This window comes from Petaurus breviceps, unplaced genomic scaffold (assembly GCF_028583685.1).
Source record: "Petaurus breviceps papuanus isolate PSGF00001 unplaced genomic scaffold, PetGlider_PUasm1.0 90881, whole genome shotgun sequence".
Classification (NCBI taxonomy): Eukaryota; Metazoa; Chordata; class Mammalia; order Diprotodontia; family Petauridae; genus Petaurus; species Petaurus breviceps.
The window spans coordinates 6,984,971-7,010,325 of record NW_027187369.1 but is presented as its reverse complement, the minus strand read 5'-3'; the positions used below and the strand labels follow the sequence as shown (position 1 = coordinate 7,010,325).

Sequence of the window (25,355 nt, the reverse complement as noted above, 5' to 3'; positions counted from 1 at the left end):
CACCGGGGCTCGCGCGAAGTTGAATTGAACATTGAAAAGACCGTTCAGGGGCTGGGGCTAGACCTGAGGGTTGCCCTGCAGCTGAGGAAGGGAAGAAGGGAGAAAAGGAAAAGATATGGAAAAGAAGGAAGGAAGAAGGGAGGGAAGGAAGAAAGAAACAAGCTCAGGCTTTGGTGTCCGATTCTTCCTGATTCTTCCACTGATAACTGTGTGACTTGGGGCAATAGGGCAATTGGAATAAATGGCCCCCGAGGTCCCTTCCAAACCTGAACTGATGATTATTGATGAATGAAGAAGCTGACTGGCATCAAATTTAAGAAGGTAAAACACAAGTCAGAAATGGTTTCAAAGTCTGCAGGGCTCTGCAGCCCTGGCATCCCCTGAGCCCCCAAGCCTCTCCCAGGCAGTTTTATCCTAGAGAGCTGGATGTGTACCTGGAGTCTGGAAGACGTGAGTTCAAGTTGACACTCACTGTGTGAGTCTGTGATAAAATTTTTCTGAACCTCAGTTTCCCCATCATTAAAATAGGGGTGATGGTAGCACCTGCCTCACAGAGCTATTGAGATACCCAAATTAGATAATGGATAACAAAGCACTTTTCCAAGGCAATGAATGGTTATTTAGAAATTTGACCATACTATGTAACTTCCTTCAATTCCCTTCCCGTTTTTTCCTCCCTTCCTGTCTCTGAGCAGCACTCAGTCATCTTCTACCTGAAGCCTTTCCTGATTCCTCTTGCCTCCCTCATCCCCATCACCTTGGATATATGTGTTGTCTACCGTGTTAGAATGCAAGCTCCTAACCTAGAAACATAAATTCTCTAGGAAAAAAAAAACTCCCTATTTGATAAGAACAATGAAAGCTGGAAAGCAGTTTGGCAGAAATTAGGCCTAGACTAATATCTTATACCTGTAATTCCTTTGTTCAAAGGACTTCTGGCTTCCAACTTTGATAGAGAAGATAAACAATTCCAACCTTTTTTCAGGGAAAGAGAAAAGGAGACTGGGAGGAAGTGGCATGTAGATACGATGGCCATCCCTATCCACATCCCTCTGCCGACTTGCTACTCTAGGTAATTTGGGGAATTTCTCCTTGAGTGAGATCTGGGACTCCCTCTCCTGGTTGAACTGAATTATCTCACTCCCAAAAGGAGAGCATTTAATCTATATTGTCTGGTATATTTCTCCTATAAATATCTTCTCTGATTTCTGTTTTGTTATCTACTTAGATAAATGGGTTTACTTGCTATCTGCTATGTGTGTTCACTTTAGAACTTGCATCTGGTGGGAAGGGAGTCAAACCCTTGAATATAAAGCGTCTTGGGACCCTCCTTCCCCATTAAGGAACAGAATTCAGGAGTTTAATTTAAACCTAAAAATTGCTTCCCCTAAATTAATAATATTTAAGGGAGCAGATGTAATTCTAGCCCAGAACTCCCTCTCCCAGAGGAGTGCAGAGTGGTTGGCCTATGGCCTCAACCCCCTGCTTCCTGGAAGGAATTAAAGACTCCCAGGCAGAAAGTGGAGGGGGAAGAGACTAGATATGTCTATTCTGTCTTCCCTATGAGCCACATCTAAACAGACCCACAGGAATATTTATAAACAACATGGGCAAAAAACAATAGCAACCCCCCATATACCATATTCCAAAATAAATTCAAAATGGGTATATGACATATAAAAAATCATAGTGTGAAACAATTAGAAAAAAAACATCATAAGCCTTTCACAGCTATGGGTATGGAATGAATTCTTTTTTTTTTAAGCAATCAGGGTTAAGTAACTTGCTCAAGGCTACACGGCCAGGTGTTTCTGGGTGGGTGCTGAGTATCTGAGCCCGGGATTCGATCTTCAGGTCATCCCAACACTGGAGCCGGTGCTCTTACTCGCTGAGCCACCTGGCCACCCCTAAGCAATTGGGGTTAAGTAACTTGCTCAAGGTTACACGGTTACACAGCCAGGTGTTTCTGGGTGGGTGCTATGGAATGAATTCTTAATCAAACAAGGGATAAAGGTGATTACAAAAGATAAAATCAACATCTCCATCCAGGAATTTTCACTGACTGAACCCTATGCCTGGGAATGTTCTCCCTCCTCATCTCCACCTCCTGGCTTCCCTGGCTTCCTTCAAGTCCCAGCTAAAATCCCACCTTCTCCAGGAAGCCTTTCCAATCCCCCTTAGTTCAAAGTTCTCTACCTGTGATTATTTACAATTTAGCCTGTATGTAGCTTGTTTGTACCTGGTTATCCCCCCATTAGACCGTGAGCTCCTTGACAAGAGCAATTGTCCTTTGCCTTTCTTTGTATCCATAGTGCCTGGTACATAGTAGGCATTTAATAAATGTTCATGGACTGACTTAACCAGTGAGTTGGTATACTGTGAATAGTGGTGGTTTTGGAGCCCCATCTGAGCTCTCCAGGCACACTGATGGAAGCATCAGTTGTCACTGAAATGTGCCTGATCGTTATTGGTAGTTTTTGTCATTTGCCTACCCTCATGCTGGCTTTTCTGGTGGACTCCTTTCTAACTTCTGCCTTGTTGTCCTTGGCTAGATGAAGGTAATTACAGAAGATTTTCTTTATATTTCTTGAATATTATTTGGTCTGGTATGGAGTAATTTTTCTAGAGGGACCATATTTTGGGGGAGACTTTAGAAATAAGTTATACCTAAATTTTATTTAGATTTTCCCTGAGATGGGGGGCAGCATAGTATAACTAGCCAGAGAGAACAAGAAAAGTCGGAATGGGTTAAAAGTCCCCCAGGGCTAAACTTAGGTCTTTGTGAAAGCAGACCCAGGGACCCTTTGTGAGTAGGGGGCACTAGGGCCATTGGTGACCATAATAAAACTGACTCTTCCAAAATTTTCCTCCATATCAAATTTGTTAACAGTAAAAGGAACATTTACCTCACAAAGCATACCATCATTATTTACATAGACAGGCAGTCTGGTATACTGGATTTGGAATCTGAAAACCGGAGTTCAAATTTCACATCTGACATTTCCTGACTATGTGAATTGGACCGTGGCTTCTTCATCTTTAAAATGAGAGGAAGGGAAGAAGAGAGGAAGGGAGGGAGGGAGGAAGGAAGGAAGGAAGGAAGGAAGGAAGGAAGGAAGGAAGGAAGGAAGGAAGGAAGGAAGGAAGGAAGGAAGGCTGGTTCGTTCTACATACCAAATACTTATAACATCACTTTTTTGGTGGTACCAAAGACTGAGAAACAAACTAGATGCCCATAGGCTGGGGAATGTCTAAAGTGTATTATTACAGGAATATAATGGAATACTACTGAGTTACAAGAAACCACAAACATAATGAGTACAGAGAAAAACAATGTCTATAATGACAGTAACAATGTAAACAGAGAAAACACCCACCACAAAACTATAGAAATTGAATATTTCAAAATTACAAAGAACACACTAGAACTCAAAAAAGAGATATGAAAAAGCATGTTGACCCACTCCTATGCAGGGGAAGGGGTCCGTGAGTATGGAACACTGAATGGAATATTTTTTGATGTGTTGATTGGTTTTATTGATTTTTTTCCTCTTCCTCTTTTTCTTTTTTGAAAATTCTTTGTTTAGGGGCAGCCAGGTGGCACAGTGAATAGAGCACCAGCCCTGGAGTCAGGAGGACCTGAGTTCAAATTTGGCCTCAGACACTTAACATTTACTAGCCGTGTGACCTTCGGCAACTCACTTAACCCCAGTTGCCCTCCAAAAAAGCAAAAAAAAAGATGCCTGTTTATATCTTTTGACCATTTTTATTTTGAGTATGTGTATATATGTGTACAGGTATACATATACATAGGGTATAGGCCCAGTTGAACAGGAAGGGATGATATTTAAAACGTGAAATTAAGAGGTGAGAGAGAGGAATATAATGAGAGGAGATGGGGAAAGATAGAATGGGGTAAATTATCTCATATAGAAGAGGCAAGGAAAAACGTACAATAGAAGGGAAGAGAACAGGAAGGCAAAAGGGAATGAGTCAACCTTATTCTCACTGAATTTGGCTTAGGGAGGGAATGACATACACACTAAATAGGGTATCTCACCCTATGGGAGAGTAGGGGGGAAGGGGATGAGAGGGGGGATGATGGAAGGGAGGGCAGGCTGGGGGGGGGAGGGAAGTTGGAAGCGCCCACTTTTGAAAAGGGACAGGATCAAAGTAGAGAATAGAACAAGTGGAAGGTGAGATAGGAGACAGGGAAATATAGTCAGTCTTTTACAATATATTCACTATGGAAATGTTTTGCATTAGCTACACGTGTATAACCTATCTTGAATTGCTTATCTCCCCAGTAAGGGTGGGTAACAAGGGAGGAAGGGAATGAACCTGGAATTCAAAGCTTTAAAATCAAATGTTTAAAATACATATATATACTATTATTAATATTATTTTACATGTAACTGGGAAATAAGATATACAGGCACTGGAGCATAGAGATCCCTGTGCCCTACTGGAAAGTCAGAGGGGGGAGGGAAGAAGATATGGGAGAGCAGATGGGAGGAGGGTTTATCCAGTGGGATCACTATTTTGGAGTGGTGGGTAGGGGAAAAATGGGGAGAAAATTTATAACTCAAAATCTGGCGGAAATGAATTATGTAAATCAGAAGTTAATAAAGCATTTGATAAAAAAGAGAACCACAACAAAGTAGAATCAAGAAAATTCAGAGAGGAGAGAGTATCTAACAAGAGGAGGTGGTTAATAGTATAAAAGCCTAACAAAGAGGGAAGATTACATCTTTATGTTTATTTTGCAGAGATCTAGTGCAGCAGTGTCACAAGCAGTTAGATTCATTAGAAACCTCTTTTTCTGATGAAAAGATATTGCCCCAGCTAACTAAGTATTCACACTATCTGCCCTGGAGAAGATCAAGACTGATGATCGATAGGAACTTTGTGTGTTCTTCCATGCATTCTCTGTCTATCTATCCCAATACTTCCCCTTTGCCTCCTCCCCCAGCTACTTATTAACTTCCTAGATTTATCTCTGCAGGGAAAGCTAAACAGGGACAGATTGCATGTGGTTTATCTGTCTCTAGAGATCTCAGGTTGCTTAGTTGTTAGGGCAGAAGTAGACATGCAGAGTGGTAAAAAATGTCCCAGAGCTTTATTCAGTGGACTTCTCCAAATGGCTGTGAAATTAGAGGTTGTTACTTCCCAAGAGACAGAGGGTTTTGAGGTTCAGGGCTGCACATAATCTTACCAAGGGTTTAATCATCAAATTGATGGAGGAGGAAAGACTGATGCAAAAGGAAAGAGTGAGACCGCCTGTACTGTAATGCCAAGGAAAGGCAACTTCCCAAGGTTCAGAATACCAGCATAGGTGCTCTCCATTTTATTCAGTGACAAACCAAGAACTGAGAAGGTCAAAACATGACATATCATTCCAAATACAGCATTTACTAAGTGTGATTAAATAATCTCCCAATACTACCCCACCCCCGGACCTTCCATTCATACAATCAATTACAAAGTCCCAGTTCTAAATACTTCTCCACCCCTAGGCTATACCTTCATTTAGTCCACCACAAAGCCCCTCTTCTCAAATGGAGATTAGTTTCCAAACATAAGTAAAGTACATTCACTTGTTCAACCATAGAACACAAAAAGATCAAAAGTTCCCCACCCCTGGATCACAATTGAATCTACCCCAGAGTTACATCAAGTTTAAGCACAGCACTTAATACCCAAATGGAGGTCTTTTCTTCATCTTGACAGGAGGCAAGTTCTCAGCAATCTTAGTTCCTGGGGAGACAAGGCTTAGCAAGGCCACAAGATACACTGCCAGTCCCTTCATTAATTCATCATCTGTCTGCAGAACAGTTCTAGAACCCCTGAAAACATTAGCAAAACCCTCTTCCAGGATTTCTGTAAACATACAACAAGAAAATCCTTCTTCAGGGCTTCTGAACCAACAGAAAGGTTCCCAGACCCCTGCAACAACAGCACTGCCCTTCACCAATGGACAGTATTCACTCTGTCTGCAGGACAGTCTCCAGACCCCTGCAACAACAGCACTGTCCTTCACCAGTGGACAGTAGTCACTCTGTCTGCAGGACAGTCTCCAGACCCCTGCAACAACAGCACTGTCCTTCACCAGTGGACAGTATTCACTCTCTGTCTGCAGGACAGTCTCCGGGATTCTTATCCAACAGCCAGGTTCCAGGACTTCTTCAACAGGACAGTCTTTCACCAGTGGACAAATCTGGCAAAACAACATCAAAACAGACAAAGTACCAGCAAAACAGCCATGTCTCCTCAGTCCTTGGCAGCTCAGGGGGCAGGTCTCAAAAGTCCAGGGCAATTCAAAGTGGCCCCAGCAATCCTTCTCAGTCTCTCTCTCTGCCTCCACGTGGGTGCTGCTTCCAAAAAGTTCTTCTGCCTCTCTCTTGTCTCTCCAAATCTATATCACCAGCTCCTCCCAGTTCAGGACTTTCTTTTCACATCAACAAGTCCATCCCACAGGTGGGATTAACAAACTCTGGGTTTTAACACAATCAGTTTGAAAACCAAGCCAATACAGGGGAATCTTTAATTGCCATTACTATCACACCGCCTTAGCTGACACTGAAGAGTTAATGTGGTATAGAAGAAAAAGAGCTAGATTTCAAGGCAAGTTTATGTCCCAGTTTCAACATGTAATAAAAGTGTGACCATGAGCAAGTCATCTGTCAACTGAAGTTAACACTAAGAATATTCATCTCACAAGGTTAACTGTGGGGGAAAGTGTTATATAAATGTAAGTTATTAGCTTAGGGAGGGGACAGAGAGAAAACATTTGGAATGACGATACTGAAAAAACTTGGTGTACATCCAGTGGGTTAAGCTGCAATTTTCTCAGAGGCTAGATGAGTTATAAGTGCCTAAAGGCGAAGGAAAAGCCAGGAAGATTTTCCATGGAGAGAATTTGTGACTAAGATTTCTATTTGATGGCCCATGGGAAGAATGGTCTGTATAGGGTCGGGAACCAAGGAACATAAATTTATTCTTAATCTCAGTTAACATTTCGTGAACTTCCACTATATGCACAGCCCTGTACTAGCAGAAATTGTAGGAAAACACAAAAGAATGCAATTTAATTCAACAAAAATTTCTTTTTTCTTCCACTTAATAGTATTTTGTTTTTTCCAATTACATGTAAAGATAGTTTTCAACATTCATTTTTATAAGATTTTCAGTTCCAAATTTTTTCCCTCCTGCCTTCACTTCCCACTTCCCCAAGACAGTAAGCAATCTGATGTAGGTTATACATGTACAATCATGTTAAACATATTTCTACCTTAGTCATCTTGCAAAGGGAGAATCAGAACAAAAGGGAAAAGCCATGAGAAAGAAAAAAACAAAAAACTCAGAAAATAATATGCTTTGATCTGCATTCAGACTCCATAGTTCTTCTGGATATGGATAGCATTTTCCATCATGAGTCTTTTGGAATCGTTTGCATCATTGTATTGCTGAAAAGAGCATTATAGTTCATCATTGCATAATGTTGCTATTACTGTGTATAATGTTCTCCTGGTTCTGCTCACTTCACTCAGCATCAGTTCATGTAAGTCTTTCCAAGTTTTTCTGGAATCCTCTGGCTCATCATTTCTTATAGCACAATATTATTCAATTACATTCATATACTACAACTTGTTCAGCCATTCCCCAATTGATGGACATCCCTTCAATTTCCAATTCTTTGCCACCACAAAAAGAGCTGCTATAAATATTTTTGTACATTTTCCCTTTTTTATAATCTCTTTGGGATATAGACCTAGTAGTGCTGGATCAAAAGGCATGCACAGTTTCATAGCCCTTTGGGCATAGTTCCAAATTGTTCTCCAGAATGGTTGGATTAGTTCACAACTCCACCAACAATGCATTAGTGTCCCAATTTTCCCACATATTCTTCAACATTGATCATTTTCCTTTTCTGTCATACTAGCCAATCGGATAGGTATGACGTGGTACCTCAGAGTTGTTTTAATTTGCATTTTTCTACTCAGTAGTGATTTAGAGCATTTTTTCATATGACTGTAGATAGCTTTAATTTCTTCATCTGAAAACTGCCTGTTCATATCCTTTGACCATTTATCAATTGGGGAATGACTTATATTCTCATAAATTTGACTCAGTTCTCTATATATTTGAGAAATGAGGCCTTTATCAGAGAAGTTTGCTGTAAAAATTGTTTCTCAGCTTTCTGCTTTCCTTCTAATCTTGGCTGCATTGGTTTTTGTTTGTGCAAAGCCTTTTTAATTTAATGTACTCAAAATTATCCATTTTGCATTTCATAATGTTCTCTGTCTCTTGTTTGGTCATAAATTCTTCCCTTCTTCATAGATTTGGCAGGTAACTCTCCTAACTTGCTTATAGTATCACCCTTCATGTCTAAATCATGTACCTATTTTGACCTTATCTTGATATACAGTGTGAGATGTTGGTCTATGCATAGTATCTGCCATACTGTTGTCCAGTTTTCCAAGCAATTTTTATCAAATAGTGATTTCTTATCCTAGAAACTGGAGTGTTTGGGTTTATCAAAAAGTAGATTACTATAGTCATTTACAACAAAAATTTCTTAAGGAAGAAGTTCTTGCTTTCATGGAAAGATAGAACAGACTCAAGTTGACCAATCAAAAAGCAAATGAATTCAATTAAATTCAATTCACACACATCAATTCAACTCAACAACGTCACAAAGAGCTGGACACAACTGAACAACAATACTTTAGGCCACAGTATGAAATAGAGTATTGTCTATTAGAAAGGGAAGAGACTGGAACTGAAAGACCAATTGGGAGAGGCTATCATAGTGGGTAAAAGGTGATGAGGCCCTGAACTAGGCAGATGGCATAATGAGTGGAAAGAAAGGTGCCTGGACAATAATTGATGTGAAAGAGATCTGAGGAATACCCTTTGACCCAGCAATTCCAACTTGTGGCATATCCCCAAGAAGTCAAAAACAGAAAGAAATAACTTAAATATACAAAAATATTCATAGCAAATAGTATAGTAAAAGAAATAGGTCCCTATTATTTGAGAAACGGTTGAACAAACTGTGGCACCTGAATGTAGGGAGAGGGCCTGGGGCTGGATCTGTGATTTAATTGATACAAAGAACTTCCAGGTGAGGAAACGCCCCCTAACAAATGCAGAGCATCAGTTCCTCTATAACTTCTAGTCTGAGATATTTGCCTAGGGCACTGAGAGGCGAAGTGACTTGCCTAAGATCACACAACCTGTATATGTCAAGGCAGGACTTGAACCCAGGTCTTCCTGGCAGGCTCACTATCCACTATGATGCACTACCTCTCATGTAGGAATATAATAGGATATCATGGGGAACTAAAAAATGATGAATATGAGGATTTCAGAGAAACATGGGAAGACTTTGATGAACTGATATGTACAAAATAAACAGAATCAGGCAGATGGTATACATAATGTCTGCAAGAATGTAAATGAAAAGAACACTAAATCGAAGCCTAACTATGACATACCCAGAGAAAAGATAATGAAAAGGACTTCCTCTTGGCACAGAGACTGGGGCTCTATACTGTCAGAAGAAGATTACCATATCAGTTGTTTTTGCTGAACTGTTTTTCTTTGTTGCAAGGAAAGTTTCAATACTATGTTAAGATTGTGACAATTATGTTTGGAAATTATGGGAAAACAAAAGGCACTGATAAAACATAATTTTAAAAAACTATAGTAGCAAGGATGCCCATTATCACCACTGTTATTCAGTATTGTACTAAAAATGTTATCTATAGCAATAAGAGAAGAAAAAGAAATGGAAGGAATTCAAATAGGAAATGAGGAAATAAAACTATCACTTTTGTAAACTATATTATGGTATATTTGCAGAATTCTAGAGAATCAACTAAAAAACTAGTTGCACTACTTAACAGCTTTAGCAAAGTTGCAGGATATAAAATAAATCCACATAAATCATTAGCATTTATATATATTACCAACAAACTTCAGCAGCAAGAGATAGAAAGTTCCATTTAAAATAATTGTAGACAATATAAAATACTTGGGAGTAAATCTGCCAAGAAAAACCCAGTAACTATATGAACAAAATTACAAAACACTTTTCACACAAATAAAATCAGATCTGAACAACTGGGGAAAAATTACATGATCATGATTAGGCTGAGACAACATAAGAAAAATGACAATTCTACCTAAATTAATTTACTTATTCAATGACATACCAATCAAATTACCAAAAATTATTTTATAGAGTTAGAAAAAATAATAACAAAAGTCATCTGGAAGAACAAAAGTTCAAGAATAATAAGGGTATCAATGGAAAAAAGATGTGAAGGAAGGTAGCTTAGCCATACCAAATCTCAAACTGTATTACAAAGTGGTAACCATTAAAACAATCTGGCACTGGTTAAGAAACAGAATGATGGATCAGTGGAATAGATTAGGTATATAATACACAACAGTAAATGACCATAGTAATCTAGTATTTGATAAACCCAAAGACACTAGTTTTGGGGACAACAACTTAGTATTTGACAAAAACTTCTGGGAAAACTGGAAAGAAATTTGGCAGAAACTACATATAGACCAACATCTTATATAATATATCAAGATAAGGTCAAAATGGGTACATGATTTAGACATAAAGGATGATATCACAAGCAAACTAAAGGAGCATGGAGCAGTTTACCTGTCAGATCTATGGATAAGAGAAGAATTTGTAACCAAACAAGAGATAGAGAGCATTATGGGATACAAAATGGATGATTTTCATTATGTTAAATTAAAAAGGTTTTGCACACACAAAGCCAATGGAGCCAAGATTAGACGGAAAGCAGAAAACTGGGGGGGCGGTATAAATTTTACAGCAAACTTCTCTGATAAAGGCCTCATTTCTCAGACATATAGAGAATTGAGTCAAATTTATAAGAAAAATGTCATTTCCCAATTGATAAATGGTCACAGGATAAGAACATACAGTTTTCAGAAGAAATCAAAGTTATCTATAGTCATATGAAAAAATGCTCTATATCATTATTGATTAGAGAAATGCAAATTAGGTACCACTTCACACCTATCAGCTTGGCTAATATGATAAAAAAGGAAAAGGACAAATGTTGGGGGGAGATAATGGGAAAATTGGGACACTAATGCATTGTTGGTGGAGTGTGAACTAATCCAACCACTCTAGAGAGCAATTTGGAACCATGCCCAAAGGGCTATAAATCTGTGCATACCTTTTGACCCAGCAATACCACTACTGGATCTGTATCCCAAAGAGATTTTTAAAAGGGAAAGGACCTATATGTACAAAAAATATTTATAGCAGTTCTTTTTGTGATAGCAAAGAACTAGAAATTAAGGGGATGCCAATCAATTAGGGAATGGCTGAACAAATTGTGGTATATGATTGTAGTGGAATACTATTGTGCTATAAGAAATGACAAGCAGGATGATTTCAGAAAAAGCTGAGAAGACTTAGATGAACTGAAGGAAAATGAAGTGAGCAGAATCATAACAACATATTACACAGTAACAGCAATATTGTACAATGATCAACTGTGAATGACTTAGCAATATAATGATCTAAAACAATTCCAAAGTACTCATGATGAAAAATGCTATCCACCTCCAGAGAAAGAATTGATGAAGTCTGAATGCAAATCAAAGTATACTTCTTAAACTTTCTTTAGTTTTCTTGTTTGGTTGGTTGGTTTTTCAAGGTGGGGAGGTCCTGTATTTTCTTTCACAACATGACTAATATGGAAATATATTTTGCATGACTACACATGTATAACCTACATCAAATTGCTTGCCTTCTCAATGAGTAGTGAGGGGAGGGAGAGAGAGAATTTGAAACACAAAATTTTAAAAAACAAATGTTAAAAAATTATATGTAATCAAAAAATATTTTAAAAATAGGAATGGAGAGAGAGAGGAAGGAAGGTATCTGGGTTCTGTAAGGGAGGATGAATATTTCAGAGAAACATGGGAAGACTTGTATGAACTGATAGAGTTAAATGAGTACAACCAAGAAAACAATATGAAAAATGGCTACAATAATATACATGAAAAATAGCACTAGAAGATGACTGAATTGGGGTGGCTAGGTGGCGCAGTGAGTAAAAGCGCTGGCCCCGGAGTCAGGAGGACCCAAGTTCGGTTCTGGCCTCAGACACTTAACACCCACACAAAAAAACTAGCTGTGTAACCTTGGGCAAGTTACTTAACCCCAATTGCCCTCCAAAAGGCAAAAAAAAAGAAAGAAGAAAAAGATTATCTAGGGGAGGCCAGGTAGCACAGAGAGTAAGAGCACCAGTCCCAGTGTCGGGATGACCTGGGGGTCGAATCCGGGCTCAGACACTTAGCACCCACCCAGAAACACCTGGCCATGTAACCTTGAGCAAGTTACTTAACCCTGATTGCTTTAAAAAAAAGATGACTGAATTAATAATATTAACTGCAACTACCAAACTTGGTCTTAGAGATGAAACACATTAACTTTTGTTCCTCTCAATAAACTATCAGTATGGAATGCTGCATATGAAATGGGATGAAGTCTCTTACAGTGTTTCTTCCTTACAAGGGAATGTGTGGGGGGGTAGAATATAGAGAAATGAATGGTATAAAAAACAAAACATGTCCAAAAAAACTTTCTATAAGTGTGGAAAGGTTTTTGCTTTGGAGGATTTCAGCTAACGGCATACGCACTATGAATCAACAATGTAAAATGGGAGCCCGAACAAGTGAACACTACCCTGGACTGCATGTGGGGCATGGCAGCCAGGGAGGCTTTGTCCTGCTCCCCCCACTCTGGTCTGACCACCTCTGGAGCTCTGGGAAGCCATAAATGAGCTGAAGCACACCAGAAAAGAGCAATCAGAATGGGGGATAGAGACTAGAACATGGGATAGGAGGCTGAGGGAGGGCCCCTGAAAAGGTCTTCAGTGTGTAGAAGGAGAAGCACTAGAGCTGTCTTCAAGGATCTTAGAGGTTGCCTGTGGAGGGGGCTCTGGAGGGCAGAGCTAAGAGCCAATGGGTAAGAGATGCTATAGGTCAAACCTGCTAACAATTAGAGCTACCCACAGGTAGGACAAGATGCGAAAAGGGGTTGAATGACCACTTGTCAATAATGTTGTAGAAGTGCCTGCTCAGATATAGAGTAAACCAGAGGGATCCTCAAGCTAGAGCTAGAAGGGCCCTCAGAGGTCATCTAGTCCAACTCCCTCATTTTACAAAGGGAGAAGGGACTTGTCCAAGGTCATCCATAGGCTCCTGGTCTAGAGCCAGAAAGGCCTTCAGAGGCCATCTAGTCCATTCCTCTCATTTTACAAGAGGAGGAAAGTGAGGCCCAGGGAGAGGAAAGGATTTGCCCAAGGTCATCCAGGTAGTAAATAGGCTTAGACTCAGGGCTTTCTTCCCCACACCAAATCAGGCACTGTTTCCAGTGTCCTGTTATAAGACAAGTTGTTCTCTGCCACCCTATTCTAATATTTCATTGTGACATGAAGGGGACACTGGGTTCTCAAACACTACTAGTGATCCAGAAGCTCTGCCAATTGTACCAGGTATAGTGTGCCCGTTGTTTGATCACTAACCCAGCTAAGCTAGAGAGACTCTTCAGCTGGTTGGCCTCAGGGTAACAGAAGGTCTCAAAGCCACAGAGGGACAAATGCCATTTTTCAAGTCCTTTATATACAGCCATCATGTAGCAGAGTCTGTACAATCTCATCAGAGTTTCACAATGATCTGATGAGGTATGTAGTGCAAGGATGATTCTTCCTGTCTTGCAAATGATGAAAGGAAGGCTCCGAAAGAGGTGATATAATAGAAAGCCCCCAGGGTATGAATCCAGGTTCTGCCAGCCTATTAGCTGTATATATGACTGTTGACAAGTTACTTTCCCTCTCTGAGTCTTGGTTTTCTCCCCTGCAAAATGGAGATAATATTTGTCCTAACTACCTTCTAGGATTCATAGATTCAAAGGACTTAGAGTTGTAAGGAAACTTAAAGGTCAACCTCTGTTCCAACCCTTATTGTACAGATAAAACCACAGACTTATGAAAACAGGGCTTTGAGAACAATAAAGCCCTAGCTAGAGAAGTGCAGCTAGGTGGTTCTGCAGTGGATAGAGTGACAGGCCTAGAGTCAGGATGACTCCTCTTTCTGAGTTCAAATCTGACCTCAGACACTTACTAGCTCTGTGACCCTGGGCAAGTCATTTCTCCCTGTTTGCCTCAGTTTCTTCATCTGTCAAATGAACTGGAAAAAGAAATGGCAAACCACTCTAGTATCTCTGTCAAGAAAACCCCAAATGGGTTCACAAAGAGTCAGACATGACTGAAACGACTCAACAACAAAAACAACAACAGCAAAAGCCATATAGAAATATATGAGTTTCTACAGTGCTAAGTGACTTATCCACAGTCCCATAGCTAGTAAGTAGACCTTGTGCCTCCAAGGCTAGGGCTCTTTCCAGGGTATACTGCTGCTTTTTTTCAGATACCAGGCTGCCTGACTGATACAATATACATGCCCAGTCTGGGACTTAGTTGACTCAGTGGTACTATGGAACCTGGTACATTGAGACAGATAGGGACAGGACTGTGATTTCACTGGTAGAGAGAACTTTAGTTTTGCTTTTTTTTGAAGGGGGAGGCAAGGCAATGGGGGTTAAGTAACTTGCCCAATGTCACATGGCTAGTAAGCGTTAAATGTCTGAGGCCAGATTTGAACTCAAGTCCTCCTGACTCTAGAGCTGGTGCTATACTCACTGTGCCACCTAGCCACCCCTAGAGAGAACTTCTAAGGAAGAAATTTCCCTCTACCAATGAATATGGATACCTTCTCTACAACATACAATCTTAAGGCCTTGCCTAGAGAACTGAGAGGTTAGTTGATTGACCCAGGGTCACACACAGCCAGAATGTGTCAGAGACAGGGCTTGAATCCAGATCTTCCTGGCTTTCTCTACACTCCCCAACAAGCAGCCTCTCTCTGGCACATAGCAGGGTTTAATAAATGCTTGCTGATTAAGTGAATGAGTGAATGAATAGGATTAGAAAGATGCTGAACTCCTGGAAGCTTAGGAATATAAAAGTAAACAAGATGTGGGCATTGAGTTCATTTGAGATTTGAACACCTATGCCACTTAATTATGCAAAAAGCCTGGTAACAGTTGTTGCATACCCAGAAATTTCAAAGTGGACTCTATTTGCCAATCTCCTCTTAGACCTTGGCTGCAGAATCAGGGTGAGTGATGTGGATCTGATGCTAATAAGGGGTCAGAAGCAAAGATGAAGCTCCATTGACTTCCATCTTGACACAGCTGTTTGCTGAAGAGCAAAGATAGTATCTGTATGGAAAATTTCACTGTGTTCCTTCGGTGGAAGAAAGAGCAAGGAGTGGGCTCACAGGGTAGGTTCAGCTCCTCAGAAGTAGGGGTGGACAGAAGCAGAATGAACAATAAGCATAACAAACCAATGATGAAATTGACAACAAACACCAAGCCCCACCTAGCCCAGGTGGTGGAACTCCTGACTGGTTCTAATGACTGATCTTAGTACAAGCAGATTCATAAGGAAGCACATCTTCCTTCACTCAGTAGACAATGTGAGTATACAGGTTGTATACATTGCCTGCTACTCTTCAGCTTGGCTTCAGTGTTTTCCTTCCTTAGGGGAAAGAGGTCAGTGAGGGCCAGGGGAAGTTCAAGGGAAATGACTATTGTGTCAAAAACAAAGGACCCAATAAAACTTTTTGGAAAAAATAAAAGAGATACCATAGCTTTACTCTAAAGATTAAGAATCTTCTTTACTGATTATGTATTCATTCACGTTTTCATCAAAGTCAAGGCCAAGGCCAAAGCAGTGTCCTCATGTATCTAGAGTTTAATGGATTTTTTTTTATAATTTTGTTTTTTGCTTTTTGGAGGGCAGTTAAGGTTAAGTAACTTGCCCAAGGTCACACGGCTAGTTTGTGTGTGTGTGTGTGTGTGTGTGTGTGTGTGTGTGTTAAGTGTCTGAGGCCAGATCCGAACTCAGGTCCTTCTGACTCTGGGGCCAGCGCTCTACTCAGTGCACCACCTAGCCACCCCTGGACATAGCAGAAGAGGTGAGTTTCATGGATTTTAGGAGATACCAGAAAGGTGACTGCCAAAAGAAGTAAGAATAAAAGTGGAGAGTGAAAAGGGTTGCCAGAGGAGGAAATAGCCTTGTCCAACCAGAGTACACACACGGTCGAAAACCTCACTTCATAGATTTGGAGCTAGAAAGGACTTTAAAAGTCATCTCATCCACCCTCTGATTTTACAGCTGAGGAAACTGAGGGCCAGAGAGGGCAAGTGACTACCCAAGGTCACACAGGTAGGAAATAGCAGAGCTGAGATTTGAACTCAGACATCCTCCTACCAAGGCCATACTACCTTCTATTTCTTTTGTACCTTCTCCCCTGCCCCCATCCCAGTATTGGGCACCCTTGATTATAGACTGTCCTATTCTCTAATTGTTTCAAAGGACCTTAGGAGGTCATGAAAGAGCCCCTAGGTCTGCTCCCTTCCTCCCACAGCCCACACTAACAATAGGAGACACTGTAAAATGGAGGCATTATCAAATCCCCCCTTTATTGTTTCAGAAAAGGAAGCAGATTTGGCTGGAGAGGAAGGTTTGGAAAGCGAACTGAACTTAGAGGCAGAGGACTAGGGTTATTAATGTGGGTTATTAAGGTAGGCTAGCTCAATGTTCTTGTACAATTCCCTTCTACCCTCTAGGCCTGTTTTCTCCACTCTAAAATGGAGGAGTTGGGACTTCTGATCAAGAAGGCTACCTGAACTGGAGACAAACTCTCTCATATTTATTCCAACAAAGCCCTGAAATTCACATCAGATCAAATAATGGTCAAAAAATCCAATGAGAAATTATATAGTAAGTTACTTCTTCCATTCCATAACTATTAAAAATCAGCCAGAAGTCCATGGAAAATAGAAAAGGAGGGCCCTTCTAGCAAAGCTATCACCAGTGTGACCAGAGATGGATCACATGAAGTCAGGATTGAGGGTTCCCCTCAGAAAGTCCCAGGATGGGAACCTTGGAAGCCCTAAGGAGTAAAAACAGGTCAGGAAGAAAGGATTTAAGAATCACTAAACTACCTGAAAACTCTTATTTTCTTAAAAGAGCCTGGGTGCTATATTTCAAGAAATCATAAATAAAGGCTGCTTGGATATATTAGAATCAGAGGGCAAAGTGAAGACAGAAAGAATTCACCAATCACATCCTGAAGGAAAAAAGGCATACACTAGTGTTAGAAGGAGGAAAAATAGAATGGAAACTGCTATTTCTCATAATTGGGGTTCATGAGAAGAGTATATAAACACGGAAGAAGGGATGGAGGGAATGAACAACAGATGAACCTCAGTTCTGTCTGAAACGAACAAAGGAGGGTTGAATACATGCATATACACACACAGTTTGGTATAGAAATAGATCAAACTCAACAATGGAACAAGTGGGGAAAGGGAGAAGGGCATTTAAAAAGACAATAATAGTGGCATAGTGAATAGAGCACTGGCCCTGGAGTCAGGACCTGAGCTCAAATCCAGCCTCAGACACTTAACACAAAAACTAGCCATGTGACCTTGGGCAAGTCACTTAGCCCCAATTGCCCTCAAAAAAAAGACAATAATACCAGAGAAGCAATAGCTGTGAGCAAAACTTCTTGATTCTGAAGGGGGAGTAAAAGGTAAGGGGAAAAAAGAAAGAAAAAAAAAGCTAGAATAGGGGCGGTTAGGTGTTGCAGTGAGTAGAGCACTGGCCCTGGAGTCAGGAGGACCTGAGTTCAAATCCACCCTCAGACACTTAACACTTACTAGCCATGTGACTTTGGGCAAGTTACTTAACCCCAATTGCCCTGCCTTCCCCCCCATCTAAAAAGCTAAAAATCTAAAGGGGTGCCTTTAATTATCTCTCTCTCTTTTTTTTGCCTTTTGGAGGGCAGTTGGGGTTAAGTAACTTTCCCAAGGTCACACAGCTAGTTTTGTGTGTTTGTGTGTTAAGTGTCTGAGGCTGGATCACTGCACCACCTAACTGCCCCCTTTAATTATCTCTTAAGCCAATCAGGGAATAGCTAAAAATTTGTGATATGTGAATATAATTAAACATTACTGCAGCATAAGAAATGGCAAAAGAGACAATTTAAGATAATCCTGGGTATTAAGAACTGATGCAGAGATGGGTAGAACCAGGAGAACAATTTATATATGGACAGCAACACTGCTAAGAAAAAGAACTTTGAAAGACTTAAAAACTCCAATCAATGCAATGGCCAACCATGATTCCAGAGGATATATGATGATGCACATTACCCACCTCCCAACAGAGAGGTGATGGGTACAAGGTGTCCACAGAGATAGATGTTTTTGGACATGGACATTTTGAGGATTCACTGTTGCTTAACTATGCTTATTTGTTACAAGGAGTTTCTTGTTCTTTCTTCCTCTTGGTTGGGGTAGAGGAGTGGAGTATGTAAAGGTTAGCAATATGGATGCCAAAAAGAAAGGACCCATTTAAGCACTTTTTTTTTCAAAATGCACAAAAGAAAGCAGAAGGAAGTTAGGAGGGAAGCATAGATGAGCGGGATAGCTCTTTTTTTAATAAGCAATCGGGGTTAAGTAACTTGCTCAAGGTTACATGGCCAGGTGTTTCTGGGTGTGTGCTAAGTTTCTGAGCCCGGATTCAATCCCCAGGTCATCCTGACACTGGAGCCAGTTGAGCTGGATAGTTCTGAAGGTGATGCTTGTTAGATTTTTTTTTTAAGTAAGCAATATGAAATGGAGATTCATGGTTACAATTAATCAGTCATAAAAGGGGTTTCATAAATAATCCTCTTTTTATGTTCTGTTACATATATGGAAATTCTCTTTGAAATGAAAAAACCTTTTCAGTGTTTAAATTCAGAATAAAAGAAATTTTCAAATTTAATTTAAAATAAATAAAATAAAATAAAGAGGATGGTTACTAAGGTCCCTTCCAGCCTGGACATTCTATTTTCTGGCTCTAAGTTCTGTATTTCTGTGAAATTGAATGGAATCTCTAGGGCAGGCCACATGTGGCCTCGAGGCTGAATATTCCCCACTGTGTTCTAGGGGGTTTAACTATCAGATAAAGTATAATCTCCTACTCCTGGCATTCAAAGTTCTTTGCACCCCGACTCTAATCTGTTTTCCCATACATCTCATAGAATTTCCTTCATATGCTCCAGAGAGCAGAGCCAAAAGCAGTAGATGGAAAATTTTCCAACAGTTAAAGCTACCCCGAAATGGTATGAGCTGCCTTGGGAGGCAGTGGGGTCCTTTCACTGGCAGGATTGTAGAAGGCATTCCTTTTCAGACACAGTTTAGACCAGATACCTTGGAAGCCCCTTCCAACTGAGACTTGGTGATTTCCTCCCCAATGTGGTATAGCTAATAAGTGGCAAAACCAGGACTCAGACCCAGGCCTTCTGACTCCAAACCAGTGCTCCTTCTACTGTAACTCACATCTATATGGGTTAATCTTTGGAGTCAAGCAAAACATGGTAGTCCTTCAAATACTTGGTTAGCTCTCACATTTCTTCTCTCTTATAGGCTAAGACACAATCTGAGTTCCTATAAGAGGTACCTGGATGTACTAGTCTCTAAACTACACACTTTCCTCTAGACCCTGTCTTATGCTGTCCTATCTTAATGGGTTTTATTTGCAGAAACAAGTCCACCAAAGGAAACAGTGGCCCAGCCTCTCTGGCTCTTTGAGGGCCCTTGGGAGCAATGGGTTATGAGAGAAGGTTTCATGGAGGGGGTAGCACCAGAAATGGACCTTAAAGAAGGGAAAGGATTCAACAGGTTGGAGAAGGAGGAGTATGTTTCAGGCCACTTTCCCCTCAACAGCCCTCTGAGACAGTGCAAGTGTATTCTCATTTTACAGACAAGGAAATGGAGACTCTGAGACAAGAAATTACTTGCCCAAGGTCATGCTGCTAGTCAGTAGTAGAATCAGGATCAGAATCCAAGTTCTGTCCACTATATTGCAGTTGCCTCTAACCCTAAGTGTGAAATCGGACCGAGTGTAATCTTTCCAATCCAGAGTCGCTAATAGGCACCTGAAAGAATACAAATTGTTCTCAAAATTGCTTCTCTGAAACACAGTCAGATTAAAGAAACTTTTTGCTATTTTGCAGTGCGTCCACAGACTGTCCAAACAGAGCAGAAAATGTCTCTGCCTATGGCTCTCTACTTCCTCACTTAATCCCCTATCCTGTTTGTGCTTCCCCCCAGACTGTGCAAACAAGCTTCTAACAGCTCTTCCTCTCCCTCCCTTCTTGGTATCTAAGAAGAAAGAGAGTAGCAGGTGAAAGGTTAATTCTAATGGATCTGTGCAAATGGGTCTATGACTTTAAAATAGGATGAAATCCACATACTGAGCTGTGCAACCTTGAGCAAGCCACACCTCCTCTCTGAGCCTCAGTTTCCTCATCTATAAAATGGGGGTGAAGTGGGCAGCTAGGTGGCGTAGTGAATAGAGACCAGTCCTGGAGTCAGTAGGACCTGAGTTCAAATCCGGCCTCAGACACTTAACACAAAAACTAGCCATGTGACCTTGGGCAAGTCACTTAACCCCAATTGCCCTCCAAAAAGCAAAAAAAAAAAATTTTTTTTAATTAAAAAAATAAAATGGGGTAAAGAATGTGAAATGGATCCTCACATGGCTGTTGGAAGGTTCAAGCAAGACAATGGCTGTAAAGTGCTTTGTAACCATATAGCATTAGAGAAATGGGAATTATGTATGATTAGCATGTATTTTCCTCCAAACCCATTTCAGTTTTCTCAGTGACATTGATTAACTAAGCTCCCATATCTGAAAAGCGACCTCCAAGTATTAGGGAAGAGTCCACTTTCTCTCTTCTGTCTTAATCCACAGACCTACTAGATCTGGTATAGCAGCCTTTCTTCACAGATGGTTAGATAGAGGCCTGGGGGAAGAGAATGAGCCCAAGTTCTACAACATAAGAAAAAGAGAAACAGGAAAATGGATGCAAAGAAATCAACCCTAAGAAAAAGCATCATCATCATCATCATCATCATCTTCATGGTCATTCCCACCATCCCTTAAAGCAAAGGCATCAAACATGCAGCCCACTGATCACAATGCTTTTGAGTGTGGTGGAACCAGCTTAAAATGTAGTAGTTCCTATCTGATTTTAATATGTTGCTGTGTTAACCAAAAAAATAAATAAATATATAAATGTGTGGTTTTCCACAGGAGTCAATATAAAGCCTTCAGAGATCCTTATGTATCTTTTAATGGTCTTCATTTCTTTTTTGTTTGTTTTGGTTTTTTTGTTTTTGTTTTTAGAGGGCAATTGGGGTTAAGTGACTTGCCCAAGGTCACACAGCTAAGTGTGTCAAGTGTCTGAGGCCAGATTTGAACTCAGGTCCTCCTGACTCCAGGGCTGGTGCTCTATTCACTGCACCACCTAGCTGCCCCTATGGTCTCCATTTCTACTTCAGTTTGACACCACTGCTTGCCTTATAGAACCCAAAATTCAGAGCTGAGAGGGACTTTCTAAAATAGGGCATAGATGGCCAGAGCTATTAGGAACTTTAGGGATGATCTAGTCCGAACCCTTAGTTTTACAGAGTAGGAGATTGTGACTGAGAACTAAAGTGACTTGACGAAGGTCATACAGCTAGTAGGTAGCGGAGCCTGTACTTCTAGAAGTATATAAATAGTATATGATATAAAATATCTCAGTGGGAACATGCAAATATGTGACCAAATGAGGAGATGGGTTAGTCATGTAGTAAGAGGATGGAATAAGACATGGCTAGCCCAAATGCTGCCCGGTACCCACAAAATGGCCAAAGAAAGGCTTCCAGTACACTGGGAAGATCTTCCTTGGAGGAATTACCAAAAGAAATGGACAAAAATCACATAGGGTTAAAAGCTGCACTACCGGTACAAGAAGTAACAATGGGAACAGCCATGCCAGTGTGGCCATATGTCCATCCATAGTACTATCGTGTTCCATTAGAACACACTTCACAACTAGGATCTCATTTGCTGCTCACAACAATCCTGTTCGATGTATAGTTCAAGGATCTTCCTGCCCCCCCCCCCACCTTTACAGATGAGAAAAAATGAGGCTTGGGGAAGGAGGGGAAGTAAGAGGCTCAAACTCACTGGGCATGAGCAACAAAGCTAAGAGATGGTGAAACTAGGATTTGAATCTAGTCCTTTTTCCCTTGGTGATTTAAGTCACCCAATCTCCCCCACCGAACTTTTGTACTTGAGAAAATTACCTTGGACCCTGAAAGCAGTTCCTGTGTGCCTATGGCTCTTTCTCCATACAGCTGTTTCTGATCATCTGGCCTGATTGCTAGATGAAAGGTGCTAATAATAGCAACCAAGAAGAATTATTTTGCTAATACTTGAGGTTTGGAAAGAAAAGAAGCAGAAATTTAGTTTGTGTTATGAAGGAGGAATGAGCCTGATTAGAGTCAATTGCATCTTCAAACAGACAGAAGACTTGACAAACGGCCCCATCCCTTGAAGCAGCAATGATGAGAGGCAGTCAGAGTGAGACAGTGTGTGCCAGGTACTTCGGAGTTGTCTAGTAACTTGGTTATGGGAGGGGGAGGGACTTGCCCAGGTGGGGGGCGGGAGTAGGGGAAGGAGGACCAGTCTGCACACTGGGATTGTTGCCCTCAGAGAGCGGGGGAGGCGGGAGTCCGAGGATTGAAACTGCCAGTGACCCAGCTTACTCCCACAGCCCTGTAGAAAAAGAAAATCTAAGTGAGAAGATCCTTAATGAGGAACAGAGAGAGGGAGGTGGTGGGCAGCCCTGAAGCTCTGTGGCTCTGAGGAGTTCTTTCATTCTGTTGGCTCACAAGGGCATGGGGCCTTCCCTCACTGCACCCTAAGACAACAGAGCAGAGAGTGAGCCTACCTTTGTGACCGGAAGCCATGGGTTCCACCTTTTCTTTTGGGGTGATCCTTGCTACCCTGGCCTGCCTTATCATCGCAATCAATGCACTAGTGGCCGTGGCAGTGTTTCTGCTGATCCAGAAGAATGACAGCATAAGCCTTTGCTTCACCTTGAACCTGGCTGTGGCCGACACCCTCATTGGGGTGGCCATCTTCAGCCTCATCGACGAGCAGCTCTCCAGTTCATCCCAGTCAGCACAGAAGATCCTCTGTAGCTTCCGAATGGCCTTCGTCACCTTTTCCTCGGCTGCCTCAGTCCTTACCGTGATGCTGATTGCCTTTGACAGGTACCTGGCCATCAAGAAGCCCTTCCGCTACTTCCAGATCATGAACGGGTGGCGGGCTGGGACCTGTGTGGCTGGACTGTGGTTGGTAGCCTATGCCATTGGCTTCCTCCCACTGTGTGTGCCCTTTTTCCAGCAGGGTACATACCAAGGCCCCTGCAGCTTCTTTGCTGTGTTCCATCCCCGTTTCATCCTGACCCTGTCTTGTGGGGGTTTCTTCCCAGCCCTGCTGCTCTTCATCTTCTTCTACTGTGACATGTTCAAGATTGCCTCCCTGCACAGTAAGCAGATTCGCAAGATAGAGCATGCAGGAGCCCCAGAAGGCCACTGTCCTTCCAGGCTTGTTGGGGACCTCAAGGCCCTCCGAACTGTGGCTGTACTCATTGGGAGCTTCACACTGTCCTGGGCCCCATTCCTCATCACCGGAATTGTGCAGGCTGCCTGCCAGGAATGCCAGCTCTACCAAGTGCTCGAGAAGTACCTGTGGCTGCTTGGTGTAGGCAACTCTCTTCTCAACCCACTCATCTATGCCTACTGGCAGAAGGACGTGAGGATGCAGCTCTACCAGATGGCTGTGGGAATGAAAAAGAAATTTGTTCTGCTCTTCTTTCTCATCTTCCCCCGGGATCCTGGCCCAAGGGAACCCAGGGAAAGTTCCTGCCATATCATCACCATCTCCCATACCCACCTGTAGGGCAGAGACGGTAAGGGCAGAGAAGCTTGCAAATATCCCCGGGGTCAAGTAATGGCTCTGCCACTTCCTTGCTATATGCCCTCAAGCAGATCCCCTTCCCCACTCTGGCCTTAGCAAAATGAGAACACAGCACATGATGTCTCGGGTTCCTTCCACCTGTGACATTCTGATTCCTTGTATGTCCTAAGGAAGGTCCCTCTCCAGGTCTAACCTCCTATGATTCTGTAAAACACTCTCTTCCTTCCCTACCCTCCTGGCCCTTGAACTGGAAAGGCCAGAAGCTATATCCACTCAAGCCCGGGAAATAAACCCCACTGTCAGTATCCTCAGTCTGCCTGAGGCACGGTCCCTGACCTCTGCCCCTCCAAATCGCCCCATTTGGAAAAGAGCCCTGGCCCCTAAGCCATCAGTTGGGATAAGCCAATTTCTCCTCCTGTTTAGGGTGACTAGGCCACTCTGTGGCCCTGAAAGTTGGGTGCAAATCAAATTTTACTTCAAAGGATCTTTGCATAGAACAAGGATCACCCTGGATTTGTCTTGTCAATTGAGATTTTCATATTGTGTATTTGTATTTGTGTAAGAATATTTGTACCAGCAGGTTTCTCCCAAGCACTGTGGCCAACCTCATAGTATTCAAAAAGGTGTCTCCTTGGGGCAAACTTAATTCCCCAAAGCATTTCTCCCCTTTCCTCATTTTCCTCTGTGACTAAGGAGCGAGTCCCTGAGATGCTTCCTGCCTGCTGCTGGCCCACATCAGTGATATGTAGCTAGTGGGTCCTCAATAAATGCTTGTTGCCTTCAATGCAGTAATGTCTCTAGGAGCCTTAAGATTCAAAGCCCAGGATATTGGGACTTTGGGGAGAGAGAAAGAAGGGGGGAGGTTAGGGGGCCTCGCTGAAATAGCATCAATAACATCACCATTACGATCTACACCTTAGAACCACCTAGGGTCACCTAACCTGACCTCCCCAGAGCCTGACATCTGTGTTCACCCCAATCTCTTCTTCAGCAATCGCCTCCCTCTGAATCTAGACCTGGCTCCTCTGGCACTTCCAATGTACATGTCCCCTAACCACTCCTGCTGACTTGAGGCAGCCTCTGAGAGTGGGGGTGGAGGGCAACCTGTTGCCTGGGAAATACAGAATCACTTGGCACTTGAGAATTTTACATTAGACCTGAGTTTCTCCAGTATATAGAAATTCAAGAAGCGTAAAAATTAACTCCCCACCCCTCCCACTGCCTGACCCTGTAAGCTCTTCAGCCAGTCCCAAAGCTACACATTTTGCACAGATACATGAACAGCTCATTGGCCTGGAGATTCAAAGACTAGTCAATGAGGAAATGTGGATCTATAGGGGTTGGGTG

General features: G+C 41.8%; 1 protein-coding gene and 1 long non-coding RNA gene across 2 annotated transcripts; both read left to right on the top strand.

The window, feature by feature from the left end:
- The first annotated feature begins 137 nt into the window (after positions 1-137).
- Positions 138-21,296, top strand: LOC138150661 (uncharacterized). Its single transcript, XR_011165613.1, has 3 exons — positions 138-321; positions 986-1,072; positions 20,946-21,296. It is a non-coding gene; the product is annotated as an uncharacterized lncRNA (long non-coding RNA).
- A 1,695-nt stretch (positions 21,297-22,991) lies between these two features.
- Positions 22,992-23,990, top strand: GPR119 (G protein-coupled receptor 119). Its single transcript, XM_069074005.1, has one exon. The coding sequence runs from the start codon at positions 22,992-22,994 to the stop codon at positions 23,988-23,990; it is 999 nt and encodes a 332-aa protein (XP_068930106.1).
- Positions 23,991-25,355: the final 1,365 nt, after the last annotated feature.